Source organism: Symphalangus syndactylus, chromosome 8, assembly GCF_028878055.3.
Source record: "Symphalangus syndactylus isolate Jambi chromosome 8, NHGRI_mSymSyn1-v2.1_pri, whole genome shotgun sequence".
Classification (NCBI taxonomy): domain Eukaryota; kingdom Metazoa; phylum Chordata; class Mammalia; order Primates; family Hylobatidae; genus Symphalangus; species Symphalangus syndactylus.
The window spans coordinates 71,726,193-71,743,931 of NC_072430.2; the positions used below are offsets into that span (position 1 = coordinate 71,726,193).

At 51.8% G+C, this 17,739-nt stretch overlaps 1 protein-coding gene and 1 non-coding gene across 2 annotated transcripts; one reads left to right on the forward strand and one right to left on the reverse strand.

Moving 5' to 3' along the window:
• The first annotated feature begins 1,770 nt into the window (after positions 1-1,770).
• OR6S1 (olfactory receptor family 6 subfamily S member 1) lies at positions 1,771-2,765 on the forward strand. Its single transcript, XM_055289533.1, is given in 2 exon segments — positions 1,771-2,221; positions 2,224-2,765. Coding segments are annotated over 2 exon segments (993 nt in total).
• A 7,587-nt stretch (positions 2,766-10,352) lies between these two features.
• Positions 10,353-10,424, reverse strand: TRNAP-UGG (transfer RNA proline (anticodon UGG)). The gene has a single exon. It is a non-coding gene; the product is annotated as a tRNA-Pro (tRNA).
• Positions 10,425-17,739: the final 7,315 nt, after the last annotated feature.

Consider the following 17,739-nt stretch of genomic DNA (forward strand, 5'->3'; position numbering starts at 1 on the left):
AGGCAGGAAAATCGCTTGAACTCAGGAGGTGGGGGTTGCAGTGAGCCAGGATCGTGCCACTGCATTCCAGCCTGGGCGACAGAGTGAGACTCCATCTCAACAACAACAACAACAAAAGAGAACAATAGGGCTGACAGAGAACCAAGGGTCTTAAGGTCAGTTCTTATGTTTTGCATGGCTAAAGGTGTAAGAATTAAAGAAAGAGGAAAGAAACATGAAAGGTGGCTTGCCAGTCAAGACAAGTTTATTTTGGAGAGAAAACAAACCTGAGAGGAACTTCTGGCCAAGTAAGGTCAGAGGCACACTCTCTTACAGACTAGGAGTTTTTAAGGATTCAGGGTGGGAGAGTTTATCAGAGGCTTGGACTGCTTGTGTGTCTCTTTGTTGTGCTTATCTGGGAGGGAGAGTTTTGTGTCTGTTCCCATAATCTTTCTGTAGCGGCAGGCACACTCCCAAGTCTGCTTTTAGCTTCCCTGTCTTAGTACACCTGAAGGGAAAGAAAGGTGCTTATTAAGGCCCACTGTTTTACTGGGGCCCATTATACGAGGGTGAAGTTTGGCAGTTACCCAAAAGAATTTCCTCTCACCTCCCTCTGTGCCCGAGCTGTCTTATCTGCGTTTTACTGTCTGCTCTTTCTGGCTGCCTGTAGTTAGAAGAGAAGTGATTTCTTTGCAATGCATGAGGCTAGAAAGGGAGCTGGAACTTAAAGTGGCAGTGTTTGTCCAAGACGATGGTGCTCCTGCTCTGTCAAAAGGGAGTAAGGATTCTCCTGATACTTGAGGCATTTTTACACAAGCTTTCTGGATATAATTGACTTGATTTTTCTAACTGGTGGCAGTCCTCAGAACTGGGAGGACTTGAATCAAAGAATAAGAACATAATTTTTTATTAATAGTTGTGGTCAGAAATTCATAATTTTGGCTCTGACAAACCTCTGACGGGGTTCCACCATGTTGGCCAGGCTTGTCTCAAACTCCTGGCCTCAAGTGATGCACCTGCCTTGGTCTCCCAAAGAGCTGGGATTACAGGCATGAGCCACTGCGTCCTGCCGGAGAGGGTAATCTTATATAATTTCATTAGGTATACTAATGGCCTAGATTCCTGTGCCTCATTGTACAGTTGGACAGTTAAATACAAATTGATAATCTTCCAAGAGTAATGGCAAGCCAAGCCTAGATTCTGGTGTCCTAACTTACAGCCAGGGGCTTTCTCTGCCATATAATTTTTAAGTTAAGTACTAGAAACTCTTAAATTCTTCGCACTATTATATCATTTGCTCCTTACAGCATTTCACAACTGAGGAGCACAGAGAGGGTAAGTAAACTTGCTAAGGCTACTCAGCCAGTAAGTGGAGATGCGAGAATTTAAAACTAGGTAGTCTGACTCAAGTTCTGATCCCAGTTGAATGGTAATCATATTCTTCACAAAATCCTTTTTCAGATTTTTTGCCCAACTCGGATGCTCAGTGATATTGTTATTACAATAATGATGTGTCATTATTTAAGATCTGAGAACAGGAGATGTGAAGATGGAGGAGACGGAGGCTCCTGGCACTTTCATACCTAAGTTTTGTTACCCTTTAGAGAAAATTCTCCAGTGCTAAAATCAATCAGATGATGACCTTAAGTGCTTCAGATCTTAACAGGACCTGCAATTGGATAAACTGGGGATGTGAGTCCCATACCATGATGAAGTAAGTTTCAGGACTGTAAGCAGAGGAGCTGCTCTTACCAGGATCATGTTTTTGTTGTTGGACAGGTGGAGAAGACAATGAGTGCTGATGCGAACCACAGTAGGGATCCAACAGAGTTCGTCCTGGCAGCGTTCCCAAATCTCAACAGTGCAAGAGTGGAATTCTTTTCTGTGTTTCTTCTTGTCTATCTCCTGATTCTGACAGGCAAGGTGTTGATTGTGGGGATGGTAAGGGCTGATACTCGACTACAGACCCCCATGTACTTCTTTCTGGGTAACCTGTCCTGCCTAGAGATTCTGCTGACTTCTGTCATCATTCCAAAGATGCTGAGCAATTTCCTCTCAAGGCAGCCCACTATTTCCTTTGCTGCATGTATCACCCAATTCTACTTCTACTTCTTTCTCGGGGCCTCCGAGTTCTTACCATTGGCTGTCATGTCTGTGGATCGCTACCTGGCCATCTGTCATCCTCTGCACTACCCCTTGCTCATGAGTGGGGCTGTGTGCTTTCGTGTGGCCTTGGCCTGCTGGGTGGGGGACTCGTCCCTGTGCTTGGTCCCACAGTGGCTGTGGCCTTGCTTCCTTTCTGTAAGCAGGGTGCTGTGGTGCAGCACTTCTTCTGTGACAGTGGCCCACTGCTCCGCCTGGAACGCACCAACACCAAGAAGCTGGAGGAGACTGACTTTGTCCTGGCCTCCCTTGTCATTGCATCTTCCTTGCTGATCACTGCGGTGTCCTACGGCCTCATTGTGCTGGCTGTCCTGAGCATCCCCTCTGCTTCGGGCCATCAGAAGGCCTTCTCTACCTGTACCTCCCACTTGATAGTGGTGACCCTCTTCTATGGAAGTGCCGTTTTTCTCTATGTGTGGTCATCGCAGAGTGGTTCTGTGGACGCTAACTGGGCAGTGACAGTAATAACGACATTTGTGACTTTACTGCTAAATCCATTCATCTATGCCTTATGTAATGAGCAAGTCAAGGAAGCTTTGAAGGACATGTTTAAGAAGGTAGTGGCAGGCTTTTTAGGGAATCTTTTACTTGATAAATGTCTCAATGAGAAAGCAGTAAGGTGAAAGTGAAGAGACCAGTAACTAGTCTTTTTTTTTTTTTTTTTTTTTTTTTGAGAAAGAGAGAGAGAGAGAAAGTCTCACTCTGTCACCCAGGCTGTAGTGCAGTGGCGTGATCTCGGCTCACTGCAACCTCCATCTCCTGGGTTCAAGCAATTCTCCTGCCTCAGCCTCCTGAGTAGCTGGGATTACACGTGCCCACCACCACACCTGGCTAATTTTTGTATTTTTAGTAGAGATGGGCTTTCACTCGATGGCCAGGCTAGTCTCAAACTCCTGGCCTCAAGTGATCCACCCACCTCAGCCTCCCAAACTGCTGGGATTACAGGTGTGAGCCACCACGCCTGGTCTTGTTGTAATTTTTAAAAATCATATTTTAAAATCCAAACATTCTCATTATCATGCTCCCTTCCATCATCATTATGGATATCACCAAAAGACTGAATTCTGGAACTGCTAATGAATTCCCAGGTCATCAATCACCCTTCTTCTCTTTCAGGCAAAATTTCTTGATCCTAGATCATACCTAATAGTAATAATACTTATTATTATTATTATTGATATATCGTGATCAATATCATCGCCACTTCCTAAGACCTTCCAACCTGTGAGTCTTAACCTATGGGTCCATGGTCATGTAGGGAATCTAAGGATGGGTTTCAGAAAATGTATATGCCCAATAGGTATCGAAATTTTATGTGCTTGAATATGTATGCATTTGTCTGAGAAGTGGGACTGTAGCTTTAATTCAACATTTGAATCCATTTGTGCACTCTCCTCAAAAGGTAAAAACTGATTGAGGGTCTAAGTAGAGCCTTCCAACTGTTTATGCAAGTCAAGAATTTTAAGAAAAACTTCCTTATAGATATAAAATGAAATAAAAATAGATTAACTGTATATTTTTGTACACGCTTGTTAGAAAAATTTACATTTACTGCTAGAGGACAAAGAGGTGAAGCAAATTTAATAAAGGGACTTAATTCTCTGTGGTAATTCCAGGTGCCTTTGGTAAAGCAGGTCAATGAGGGATTTCATGAGTAATAGCATTTACTGTATTCTTCTAGTGTGCACTTTATTACAATGATAAAAACATCTCCACTCGTTTTGTCATTGGATTATGTTTCATTCATTTGTTCATCTTTTTACATTCTTGTATCTGTCGTGTTAAATCTTCTTTTGTTTTTAGTAAAATAAGGAGCTTTAATATTAAAGAGTTAAGAATGCCACATAGGCTGGACGCGGTGGCTCACGCCTGTAATCCTAGCACTTTGGAAGGCTGAGACAGGTGGATCACCTGAGGTCAGGAGTTCGTAGACCAGTCTGGCCAACATGGCAAAACCCCGCCTCTACAAAAATACAAAAATTAGCCTGGTGTGGTGGCGGGCGCCTATAATCCCAGCTACCGAAAAGGGTAAGTTTATATAATTTCATTATATAAGGAGGCATTACATAAGGAGGCAAGAGAATCACTGAACCCAGGGGGCGGAGGTTGCAATGAGCCAAGATCATGCCACTCCACTCCAGCCTGGGCAAAACTCCATCTAAAAAAAAAAAAAAAAAAAAAAAAAATGCCAAATATTTTTGTATCTACCAAGAACCAAACTTTGTAGTAAATTTTATCTAGTTTACTGGACATTTGAAAAGGGATTCCTATTCATGGAAATCCCTTTGGAAATCTTGGAAACAAATATTTATTTATTTATTCATTCATTCATTCAGCAAAGGTCTGTGAAGAATCTTTGTTGAACACTGTGATATACGAATATATACTAAGATAAACAAGAATAAATTGTTTCTAACCTCAAGCAGCTTGAACTTTAGCGGGGAGAACTGAGGGACAGATAATAACTTAAGGGAATGTTGATGATAAGGAGATTTACAAAAGGACATTGGAGATCTTATGAAAATTGGTTTACGCTTCCTAGGGTATTTTCTTGTTAGAGAAATTTTCACAGAGGTCATCATTCATTAAACGGTATTTGTCACATTAGAGTGTGTTTGTGTACATAGGAACAATGTACAAAACACATAAATATCAAGGTATAGACAGCATACTAAACTCAAAATAGTGCTGCAAAACTGGCAAACTAAGTATTAGCATCAAAAGAGTTAGCCATAAGCTTCTGTGGGCATGGAAAATAGAAATGTTTTTATCTAGTTCTATTCATAATGCATGCAAACACACTAGATGACTTTATTCTAAAATATTTCTGTGTACTAAAGGAATGGAAAGAATGATTCGAAGGTAAAAATAACTCTTCTGGAGTGATCTAGAGGTGTTGCCCAGAAAGGAGATGAAATATTGCCTTAAAAATTACCTAGTTTCATGAAACATAAAAATCTGAAGTCTGTTCCAGCCACTGGCCCAGGAAAGGAATTCATGCAACAATTTACAGCATTTCTTGAAATAATTGCCTCATATTATGGCAATAAAGCACGTTAAACCATCCATTTTCAACATGTGTTTCATTGTGAAAAATACCTTTGGGCTCAATTTAATTCAATAAAATTTGTTGAATACTGTGTTCTAGGAAGTAAGTTGGTATGTTAGAGGTACAAATATTGGCCCCTGCCATCAAGGAATTCATAGACTTTTGGGGTAGACATAATACATATGAATATATACATATATATTTTTTTTTCTGTTTTTGAGATGGAGTCTTGCTCTGTTGTCCAGGCTGGAAACCAACGGCGTGATCTCAGCTCACTGCAACCTCTGCCTCCCAGGTTCAAGCGATTCTCCTGCCTCAGCCTCCCGCGTAGCTGGGATTACAGGCACGTCCCACCACACCCGGCTAATTTTGTATTTTTAGCAGAGATGGGGTTTCTCCTTGTTGGTCAGGCTGGTCTGGAACTCCCGACCTCAGGTGATCTGCTCGCCTCACCCTCCCCAAAGTGCTGGGATTACAAGCGTGAGCCACCGCCCCTGGCTTCGAATTTCTATAAAGGTACCATGACAAGCGTCTTTATTCAAACTATTATATGAAATAAATTTGCCTGAAATTTTGGTATGATGGTATGTGTAGACTGAGTGTGTGCATGCGTATAACAGTGATACAAACTTGCGTGTCCGTGAAAGTTTGCGATTAAATAAAAGAATAAATAAAAATCTGCTTATTGATGTTTATTTCTAAGCTTTCCTTTCTAAGATCTTACCTTCATTGACATGAAATTTGCATTTTGTTTTTAAATATACAGTTAAGACAGAATATACTTAATTTAGAAGAAGTAGAAAATGCTTCTGTTTGCATCATTTCACATACAAAACTCTTAATAAGGCCAGGTGCAGTGGCTCATGCCTACAATCCCAGCACGTTGGGAAGCCAACAAAGGGGATTGCTTGAGCCTGGGAGTTCGAGGCTGCAGTCAGCCAAGATCGCATCACTGCACTCCAGTCTGGGCCAAAGGGTGAGACCTTGTCTCAAAAATTAAATAAATAAATAAAGCTCTTAATGACATCATTGATAATGACAAAGATGCTAAACTCAGCAAGCATATGTTACTCTTTATACTTAGCAGAGTTTGGCACAACTGATCTTGTCCTCTTATTTGAAGTAGTCAATGTGTTCTTTGTTATTTATTTATTTTATTTCAATTGTTTTGGGGGAACAGGTGGTTTTTGGTTACATGAAGTTCTTTAGCGGTGATTTCTGAGATTTTGGTGCACCCATCACCCAAGCAGTGTATACTGTAGGCAGTATGGAGTCTTTTATCTTTTAGTGCCCTCCCACCATTTCCCCAAGTTCCCAAAGTCCATTATTTCCTCCTTACGCCTTTGCATCCTCATAGCTTAGCTCTCACTTGTAAGTGAGAACATACAATATTTGGTTTTTCATTCCTGAGTTACTTCACTTACAATAATGGTCTCCAACTCCAGCCAATGTCATTATTTTGTTCCTTTTTATGGCTGAGTAGTATTCCATGGTATATATGTACCGCTTTATTTTTGTTTTTTTGAGCCGGAGTCTCACTCTGACACCCAGGCAGGAGTGCAGTGACACGTTCCTGGCTCACTGTAACCTCTGCCTCCTGGATTCAAGTGATTCTCCTGCCTCAGCCTCCCGAGTAGCTGGGATTACAGGCGTACACCACCATAGCCGGTTAGTAGAGACAGGGTTTCACCATGTTGGCCAGGCTCGTCTCGAACTCCTGGCCTCAACTGATCCACCCACCTCCATCTCCCAAAGTGCTGGAATTACAGGCTTGAGCCACCATGCCCGGCCAATATAGCACATTTTCTTTATCCACTCATTAGCTGATGGACATTTATGTTGCTTCCATATTTTTGCAATTGCGAATTGTGCTGCTGTAAATAAACGTGTATGCAAGTGTCTTTTTCATATAATGCCTTCTATTCCTTTAGGTAGATACTCTGTCATGGGTTTGGTGGATTGAATGGTAGTTCTACTTTCAGTTCTTTAAGGAATCTCCATATTGTTTTCCATAGTGGTTGTACTAGTTTACATTCCCACCAGCAGTGTACAAAATGTTCCCTTTTTACCATATCCACCCCAACATCTATTATTTTTTGATTTTTTAATTATGGCCATTCTCGCAAGAGCAAGGTGGTAGCTTATTGTGGTTTTAATTTGCATTTCCCTGATAATTAGTGATGTTGAGTATTTTTTCATATTTATTGGCCAGTTGTATATCTCCTTTTGAGAAATGCCTATTCATGTCCTTTGCCCACTTTTTCATGGGATTATTTGCTTTTTTCTTGCTGATTTGTTTTATTTCCTTGTAGATTCTGGATATTTGAATCCTGTGTTGGATGCATAGTTCGTGAATATCTTCTCTCACTCTGTGGGTTGTCTTTTACTCTGCCCATTATTTCTTTTGCTATGCAGAAGCTTTTTAGTTTAATTAGGTCTCACTTATTTATTTTTGTTTTTGTTGCATTTGCTTTTGGGTTCTTGGTAATGAATTATTTGCCTAAGTCAATGTTTAGAAGAGTTTTTCTGATGCTATCTCCTAGAATTTTGATGATTTCAGGTCTTTGATCTAAGTCTTTGATCCATCTTGAGTTGATTTTTGTATAAGGTGAGAGATGAGGATCCAATTTCATTCCTTTACATATGGCTTGCCAATTATCCCAGCACCATTTGTTGAATAGGGCGTCCTTTCCCCACTTTATGTTTTTGTATGCTTTGTCAAAGATTAGTTGGCTGTAAGCAGTTGGTTTTTTTTCTGAGTTCTCTATTCTGTTACATTGGTCTACGTGTTTTGTTTTGTTTTGTTTTGTTTTACTGGTACCATGCTGTTTTGGTAACTGTAGCCTTGCAGTATAGTTTGAAGACAGGTAATGTGATGCCTCCAGATTTGTTCTTTACACTTAACCTTGCTTGGGGGCTATGCAGGCTCTTTTTTTGGATTCATGTGAATTTTAGGATTTTTTTTCTAGTTCTGTGAAGAATGATGATGGTATTTTTATGGGAATTGTATTGAATCTGTAGATTGCTTTTGGCAGTATGGTCATTTTCACAATATTGATTCTATCCATCCATGAGCATGGGATGTGTTTTCATTTGTTTTTGTCATCTATGATTTCTTTCAGCAGTGTTTTGTAATTTTCCTTGTGGAGATCTTTCACCTCCTTGGTTAAGTATATTGCTAACTATTTTATTTTTTATTTTTGAAGCTGTTATAAAAGGGATTGAGTTCTTGATTTGATTCTCAGCTCTGTCATTGTTGGTGTATAGCAGTGCTACTGACTGTGTACATTGTATTGTATCCTGAAACTTTCCTGAATTCAATTGATGACATCCAGGAACTTTTTGGATGAGTCTTAAGGGTTTTCTAGGTATTCGATCATATCATCAGCAAACAGTGACAGTTTGACTTCCTCTTTTCCAGTTTGGATGCCCTTTATTTTTTTCTCTTGTCTGATTGCTCTGGCTAGAACTTCCAGTACTATGTTGGATAGAAATGGTGAAAGTGGGCATGGCATCCTTGCCTTGTTCCAGGAGGAATGCCTTTAACTTTTCCCTGTTCAGTATGATGTTGGCTGTGGGTTTGTCATAGATAGCTTTTGTTACCTTGAGATATGTCCCTTCTATGCTGATTTTGCTGATGATTTTGATCATAAAGGGATACTGGATTTCGTCAAATGCTTTCTTCTGCATCTATTGAGATAATCATATGATTTTTATTTTCAATTCTGTTTATGTGACGTATCACAGATACTATATCCAACTTTCTGTTGGGCATATCCACTGGTAGTCATTCAGCAAAGACAAGGTACCAGGCTAGACATCTCACCTTTCCTACCTGCCAACCAACCTGGAAGTCAGGGCATGTTGACAGATTCTTCCTTTTCTCCTCCCTTCCTGTAATCATCACAAAACCCTTTATTTTCCTCTGGACACATAACTTTTCCAAGGGAAACCTCAGAAACGACAAATATAATTGGGCTAGACAGAAATCCTGTTAAAGATTCCTTTCTTTTTCGAGATGGAGTTTTGCTCTTGTTGCCCAGGCTGGAGCGCAATAGCACAATCTTGGCTCACTGCAATCTTTGCCTCCTGGGTTCAAACAATTCTCCTGCCTCAGCCTCCCGAGTAACTGGGATTACAGGCGTGCGCCACCACGTATGGCTATTTTGTATTTTTAGTAGAGAGGGGGTTTCACCATGTTGGTCAGGCTGGTCTCGAACTCCTGACCTCAGGTGATCCACCCACCTGGGCCTCCCCAAAGTGCTGGGATTACAGGCATGAGCCACTGTGCCCCGCCTAAAGATTCCTTTCTAAACAAGCAGTTTAGAAAGACAAGCAACTTTGAAGCGCCCGTCATCCCAGCAGTTCATTTCGAGGACAACTTCTTCACTCCAGAATTGAACCACACTCAAGGATTATAGGTAGACACCCAACAGTAGACCTGTTGATTTTTCAGGTGAGCCATCAAAGAGCACTAATGGGTCTGGTGGATTCTTGCCAGAAGTGAAAAAAACAACCATTCCTATGTTATACTGTGTTTTCGAAAATAACACCTGGAAATAATCCAATTGCGCTTCCTTGAACAAAATGAATGTCTGTGTCCTGTAAGCCCTCAAGTTCCCAGGGCTGCGACTTCGCATTCGAACGATGCAACAGCGCTTGCAACTGTGGGAAAGGCAGTCTCACTAGAACAACCAAGAGTGCAACTGTGCGCTGCGGAGCAGGCGCCAAGGCCAGGGCAGGGGCTAGACTCCATCCCGCGGCTGGATCACCGCGCAGTCAGGGTCTCAGAAAGCGGGTTCTATTGGGACATTGTGACCCTAACATGCCTTCAGGTAGCAATCTTTTCTAGACGAAGTGACCTAGTGAAAAGTGCACTAGTTTGTTCCACACAAAATACTGGGTAAGAACTGCCCGAACACTCTTCTACTGACAAAAGATCCTGTCAGAGCCAGTCAGGTAGCCCGGATCTGTGATGAAGACTTTGGCCCTTCGTAGCGTCTTCGTTGTCTTTGATTCTTTCAGCAAAAGCAGCCGCAATTTGCTCAACAATCTCATCCCCCACAGGTCGAGGTTGAAGAGGACTAGGTGACCTAGCCGTAGCGGCGATTGCAGTATTTGTTAACTACTGACTTTAAAGAGAGAAAGATGAAACAGAAAGGGGCTCGTCCGGGATTTGAACCCGGGACCTCTCGCACCCAAAGCGAGAATCATACCACTAGACCAACGAGCCAGAACTGGACCCCTGTTTTTCTCTAAGAGCATTCGTTCATTTTTTTAGTTATAGCACAACACTTGACAGTTTTGATTCCTTTAGAATCCAGTGATTTTCTCCAGACCCCAGGAAAGTCAACGTGCGGGTTCAGAAGGATCCGAGCCACAGCGTTCCGAAGGTAGAAACGTTCATTTCAGGATCCGAGCCGAGCTGTGTCGGTCAATGCACAGGAAGGGTCTGAGTACTCAAAGGGACTAGAGCCATCTAAGGTGGCCTGTGGTTGGAGGACCCAGGAAAAACAAGAACGACCGATTTCACTCACCGAAAGATAAAGGTCACCGCGGGACTGGCAGGGGAAAAGGTCGAACCAACATTAACAAAGATGTTGAGCTCTAAAACCTCTCAGAGCTCAGACCTCTCGCCTACAGCACCCAGCACTCCACGTGGGTGCTTTGGCCATTCCTTTTCAGCTTTAGTTGATTACCTATGTATTATAGGTTTAGATTTAAGGCGTCTTTCAAGGGCGCCCAGGAGGTGCCGTCGGGGAAAAGTTGCTCTCTGCCCACACTCTCTTCTATAGAAGCCCACTTCTCTACCACTCAAAAGGTGGTGGGTGGGTGGTGGGGGGGACGGTTGTGCTTACTCTGTAGCCTCTTTTGCTTGGGAACCGAAGCTCCCGGGCTCTTGCTCTAACCTCCCCAGGGCGCATCAGTGTCTGCCTTGGTCACATTGCTTGCCCTGCGCCAAGCTGGCTCCCGGCCAATGGGAGCTGTCCAGTGAATGACTGAGCCTCCTGGTCAGGCTGACACCAAAGGTGAGAAAAGAAGAGAAACACTTCCTCCCCAACCTTCCCATGCGACGACGCCACTTTTGTTCTTTCTAGACTTCAAGTTGGCGCTTAGAAAAGCCTGGAGGCCCAAAGAGAAGGAGCTGCCGCCCGGACTCCGAGATGCTAGGAACAGGAGTGTTAAAGGACCAAGGAAAGGGCTGGACCCCTTCTAGCCACCTCTGCTTCAGGCAACTTAAAGGAATCCGTGACCAAGCCTGACTCCGCTGAAAGGCCGTGGGAGATCTGGAAGCCTTCCCGCCCTCACTGTGTCCACCCCCAAACTCTGAAGGTCCGAGGGGTACGTCCTGTGCTTGAAGACAGCCGCCTCCCTTTTAAAAACAACCCAATCTCAGACTAAGAGAGTTGGACTAAGGATCCAAGCGGGTCGGGGAGAATGTCTCTGATCACTATTGCATTCTCTTCTGTAATGAAACGCACCCTGACCCTGATGTTGCTCGACACTTGGGACTTGTCAAGCCTGAAGCTGGGGAGCACGTACCGTGGAGCACGAGTTGTTAAGATAACAATATATATCTATCCTTCCTTCCTTTCTTTCTTTCTTTCTTTCTTTCTTTCTTTCTTTCTTTCTTTCTTTCTTTCTTTCTTTCTTCTTTCTTTCTTTCTTTCTTCTTTCTTTCTTTCTTTCTTTCTTCTTTCTCTTTCCCCTCTCTGGCCCAGGCTACAATCTACTCGGCTTGCTGCTGCCCGCGCCGCGGACTGCCTGGGACTGCTGGCGCCCGCCACCGCTGCCTGTCTTTTCTCCTTTGGATGCAGGCACGCGTTCGCCATCTTGGCCACGCTGGTCGCCAGCTCCTGACGCCGAGTGCTCTGCCCGCCTCAGCCTCCCGAGGTACTGGGACTACAGACGGAGTCTCGCTCACCCAGTGCTCGGTGTTGCCCGGGCTGGAGTGCGGTGGCGTGGTCTGGCCTCGCGGCAGCCTCTACCCCCCGGCCGCCTGACTTGGCCTGCCAGGGTGCTGGGATTGCAGCCCCTGCCCGGCCGCCGCCCCATCTGGAAGGTGGGGAGCGCCTCTGCCCGGCCGCCCCGTCTGGGAGGTGAGGAGCACCTCTGCATGGCCGCCCCGACTGGGAAGTGAGGAGCGCCTCTGCCCGGCCACCGTCTGGGAAGTGAGGAGCGCCTCTGCCCGGCCACCCACCGTCTGGGAAGTGAGGAGGGCCTCTGCCCGGCCACCCACCGTCTGGGAAGTGAGGAGCGCCTCTGCCCGGCCACCCACCGTCTGGGAAGTAAGGAGCGCCTCTGCCCGGCCACCCATGGCCTGGGAAGTGAGGAGCGCCTCTGCCCGGCCACCCACCGTCTGGGAAGTGAGGAGCGCCTCTGCTCGGCCGCCCCGTCTGGGAAGTGAGGAGCGCCTCTGCCCGGCCACCCACCGTCTAGGAAGTGAGGAGCGCCTCTGCCCGGCCGCCCCGTCTGGGAAGTGAGGAGAGCCTCTGCCCGGCCACCCATCGTCTGGGAAGTGAGAAGCGCCTCTGCCCGGCCGCCCCGTCCGGGAAGAAGTGAAGAGCGCCTCTGCCCGGACGCTCCATCCGGGAAGAAATGAGGAGCGCCTCTGCCCGGGCGCCCCGTCCGGGAAGAAGTGAGGAGCGCCTCTGCCCGGCCGCCCCGTCTGGGAAGAAGTGAGGAGCGCCTCTGCCCGGCCGCCCCGTCTGGGAAGTGAGGAGCGCCTCTGCCCGGCCGCCCCGTCCGGGAAGAAATGAGGAGCGCCTCTGCCCGGGCGCCCCGTCCGGGAAGAAGTGAGGAGCGCCTCTGCCCGGCCGCCTCGTCCGGGAAGAAATGAGGAGCGCCTCTGCCCGGGCGCCCTGTCCGGGAAGAAGTGAGGAGCGCCTCTGCCCGGCCGCCCCGTCCGGGAAGAAGTGAGGAGCGCCTCTGCCCGGCCGCCCCGCCCGGGAAGAAGTGAGGAGCGCCTCTGCCCAGCCGCCCCGTCCGGGAAGAAGTGAGGAGTGCCTCTGCCCGGCCGCCCCGTCTGGGAAGTGAGGAGCGCCTCTGCCCGGCCGCCCCGTCCGGGAAGAAATGAGGAGCGCCTCTGCCCAGGTGCCCCGTCCGGGAAGAAGTGAGGAGCGCCTCTGCCCAGCCGCCCCATCCGGGAAGAAGTGAGGAGGGCCTCTGCCCGGCCGCCCCGTCTGGGAAGTGAGGAGAGCCTCTGCTCGGCCACCCACCGTCTGGGAAGTGAGGAGCGCCTCTGCCCGGCCGCCCCGTCTGGGAAGTGAGGAGCGCCTCTGCCCGGCCACCCATCGTCTGGGAAGTGAGGAGCGCCTCTGCCCCGCCACCCTGTCTGGGAAGTGAGAAGCGCCTCTGCCCGGCCGCCACGTCTGGGAAGTGAGGAGCGCCTCTGCCCGGCCTCCCATCGTCTGGGAGGTGAGGAGCGCCTCTGCCTGGCCGCCCCGTCCGGGAAGAAGTGAGGAGCGCCTCTGCCCGGCCGCCCCGTCTGGGAAGTGAGGAGCGCCTCTGCCCGGCCGCCCCGTCCGGGAAGAAATGAGGAGCGCCTCTGCCCGGGTGCCCCGTCCGGGAAGAAGTGAGGAGCGCCTCTGCCCAGCCGCCCCATCCGGGAAGAAGTGAGGAGCGCCTCTGCCCGGCCGCCCCGTCTGGGAAGTGAGGAGAGCCTCTGCTCGGCCACCCACCGTCTGGGAAGTGAGGAGCGCCTCTGCCCGGCCGCCCCGTCTGGGAAGTGAGGAGCGCCTCTGCCCGGCCACCCATCGTCTGGGAAGTGAGGAGCGCCTCTGCCCCGCCACCCTGTCTGGGAAGTGAGAAGCGCCTCTGCCCGGCCGCCACGTCTGGGAAGTGAGGAGCGCCTCTGCCCGGGCGCCCCGTCTGGGAAGTGAGAGGAGCCTCTGCCCGGCCACCCATCGTCTGGGAAGTGAGAAGCGCCTCTGCCCGGCCGCCCCGTCCGGGAAGAAGTGAGGAGCGCCTCTGCCCGGCCGCCTCGCCCGGGAAGAAGTGAGGAGCGCCTCTGCCCAGCCGCCCCGTCCGGGAAGAAGTGAGGAGCGCCTCTGCCCGGCCGCCCCCGTCCGGGAAGAAGTGAGGAGTGCCTCTGCCCGGCCGCCCCCGTCCGGGAAGAAGTGAGGAGCGCCTCTGCCCGGGCGCCCAATCCGGGAAGAATTGAGGAGCGCCTCTGCCGGGGCGCCCCATCCGGGAAGAAGTGAGGAGCGCCTCTGCCCGGCCGCCCCATCCGGGAAGAAGTGAGGAGCGCCTCTGCCCGGCCGCCCCATCCGGGAAGAAGTGAGCAGTGCCTCTGCCCGGCCGCCCCATCCGGGAAGAAGTAAGGAGCGCCTCTGCCCGGCCACCCATCGTCTGGGAAGTGAAGAGCGCCTCTGCCCGGCCGCCCCGTCTGGGAAGTGAGGAGTGCCTCTACCCGGCCGCCCCGTCTGGGAAGTGAGCAGCGCCTCTGCCCGGCTGCCCCGTCAGGGAAGAAGTGAGGAGCGCCTCTGCCCGGCGGCCCCGTCCGGGAAGAAGTGAGGAGCGCCTCTGCCCGGCCGCCCCGTCCGGGAAGAAGTAAGGAGCGCCTCTGCCCGGCCGCCCCGTCCGGGAAGAAGTGAGGAGCGCCTCTACCTGGCCGCCCCGTCTGGGAAGTGAGGAGCACCTCTGCCCGGCCGCCCCGTCCGGGAAGAAGTGAGGAGCGCGTCTGCACAGCCACCCATCATCTGGGAAGTGAGGAGCGCCTCTACCCGGCCACCCACCGTCTGGGAAGTTAGGAGCGCCTCTGCCCGGCTGCCCCGTCAGGGAAGAAGTGAGGAGCGCCTCTGCCCGGCCGCCCTGTCCGGGAAGAAGTGAGGAGCGCCTCTGCCCGGCCGCCCCGTCCGGGAAGAAGTGAGGAGCGCCTCTGCCCGGCCGCCCTGTCCGGGAAGAAATGAGGAGCTCCTCTGCCCGGGCGCCCCATCCGGGAAGAAGTGAGGAGCGCCTCTGCACAGCCACCCATCATCTGGGAAGTGAGGAGCGCCTCTGCCCGGCCACCCACCGTCTGGGAAGTGAGGAGCGCCTCTGCCCGGCTGCCCCGTCAGGGAAGAAGTGAGGAACGCCTCTGCCCGGCCGCCGCGTCCGGGAAGAAATGAGGAGCGCCTCTGCCCGGGCGCCCCGTCCGGGAAGAAGTGAGGAGCGACTCTGCCCGGCCGCCCCGTCCGGGAAGAAGTGAGGAGCGCCTCTGCCCGGCCGCCCCGTCTGGGAAGTGAGGAGCGCCTCTGCCCGGCCGCCCTGTCCGGGAAGAAATGAGGAGCGCCTCTGCCCGGCTGCCCCATCCGGGAAGAAGTGAGGAGCGCCTCTGCACAGCCACCCATCATCTGGGAAGTGAGGAGCGCCTCTGCCCGGCCACCCACCGTCTGGGAAGTGAGGAGCGCCTCTGCCCGGCTGCCCCATCAGGGAAGAAGTGAGGAGCGCCTCTGCCCGGTCGCCGCGTCCGGGAAGAAGTGAGGAGCGCCTCTGCCCGGCCGCCCTGTCCGGGAACAAATGAGGAGCGCCTCTGCCCGGGCGCCCCATCCGGGAAGAAGTGAGGAGCGCCTCTGCACAGCCACCCATCATCTGGGAATTGAGGAGCGCCTCTGCCCGGCCACCCACCGTCTGGGAAGTGAGGAGCGCCTCCGCCCGGCTGCCCCGTCAGGGAAGAATGAGGAGCGCCTCTGCCCGGCCGCCCCGTCCGGGAAGAAGTGAGGAGCGCCTCTGCCCGGCCGCCCTGTCCCGGAAGAAATGAGGAGCGCCTATGCCCGGGCGCACCATCCGGGAAGAAGTGAGGAGCGCCTCTGCACAGCCACCCATCATCTGGGAAGTGAGGAGCGCCTCTGCCCGGCCACCCACCATCTGGGAAGTGAGGAGCGCCTCTGCCCGGCCACCCATCGTCTGGGAAGTGAGGAGTGCCTCTGCCCGGCCGCCCCGTCCGGGAAGAAGTGAGGAGCACCTTTGCCCGGCCGCCACGTCCGGGAAGAAGTGAGGAGCGCCTCTGCCCGGCCGCCCTGTCCGGGAAGAAATGAGGAGCGCCTCTGCTCGGGCGCCACATCCGGGAAGAAGTGAGGAGCGCCTCTGCACAGCCACCCATCATCTGGGAAGTGAGGAGCGCCTCTGCCCGGCCACCCACCGGCTGGGAAGTGAGGAGCGCCTCTGCCCGGCTGCCCCGTCAGGGAAGAAGTGAAGAGTGCCTCTGCCCGGCCGCCCCGTCCGGGAAGAAGTGAGGAGCGCCTCTGCCCGGCCGCCCTGTCCGGGAAGAAATGAGGAGCACCTCTGCCCGGGCGCCCCATCCGGGAAGAAGTGAGGAGCGCCTCCGCCCGGGCGCCCCATCCGGGAAGAAGTGAGGAGCGCCTCTGCACAGCCACCCATCATCTGGGAAGTGAGGAGCGCCTCTGCCCGGCCACCCACCATCTGGGAAGTGAGGAGCGCCTCTGCCCGGCTGCCCCATCAGGGAAGAAGTGAGGAGCGCCTCTGCCCGGCCGCCCCGTCCGGGAAGAAGTGAGGAGCGCCTCTGCCCGGCCGCCCTGTCCGGGAAGAAATGAGGAGCGCCTCTGCCCGGGCGCCCCATCCGGGAAGAAGTGAGGAGCGCCTCTGCACAGCCACCCATCATCTGGGAAGTGAGGAGCGCCTCTGCCCGGCCACCCACCGTCTGGGAAGTGAGGAGCGCCTCTGCCCGGCCACCCACCATCTGGGAAGTGAGGAGCGCCTCTGCCCGGCCACCCATCATCTGGGAAGTGAGGAGCGCCTCTGCCCGGCCACCCACCGTTTGGGAAGTGAGGAGCGCCTCTGCCCGGCCTCCCCGTCTGGGAAGTGAGGAGCGCCTCTGCCCGGCCACCCACCGTCTGGGAAGTGAGGAGCGCCTCTGCCGGGCCGCCCCGTCTGGGAAGTGAGGAGAGCCTCTGCCCGGCCACCCATCGTCTGGGAAGTGAGAAGCGCCTCTGCCCGGCCGCCCCGTCCGGGAAGAAGTGAGGAGCGCCTCTGCCCGGCCGCCCCGTCCGGGAAGAAGTGAGGAGCGCCTCTGCCCGGCCGCCCCCGTCCGGGAAGAAGTGAGGAGCGCCTCTGCCCGGCCGCCCCCGTCCTGGAAGAAATGAGGAGCGCCTCTGCCCGGGCGCCCCATCTGGGAAGAATTGAGGAGCGCCTCTGCCGGGGCGCCCCATCCGGGAAGAAGTGAGGAGCGCCTCTGCCCGGCCGCCCCATCCGGGAAGAAGTGAGGAGCGCCGCTGCCCGGGCGCCCCATCCGGGAAGAAGTGAGGAGTGCCTCTGCCCGGCCGCCCCATCCGGGAAGAAGTAAGGAGCGCCTCTGCCCGGCCACCCATCGTCTGGGAAGTGAAGAGCGCCTCTGCCCGGCCGCCCCGTCTGCGAAGTGAGGAGTGCCTCTACCCGGCCGCCCCGTCTGGGAAGTGAGCAGCGCCTCTGCCCGGCCGCCCCGTCAGGGAAGAAGTGAGGAGCGCCTCTGCCCGGCCGCTCCGTCCGGGAAGAAGTGAGGAGCGCCTCTGCCCGGGCGCCCCGTCCGGGAAGAAGTGAGGAGCGCCTCTGACCGGCCGCCCCGTCCGGGA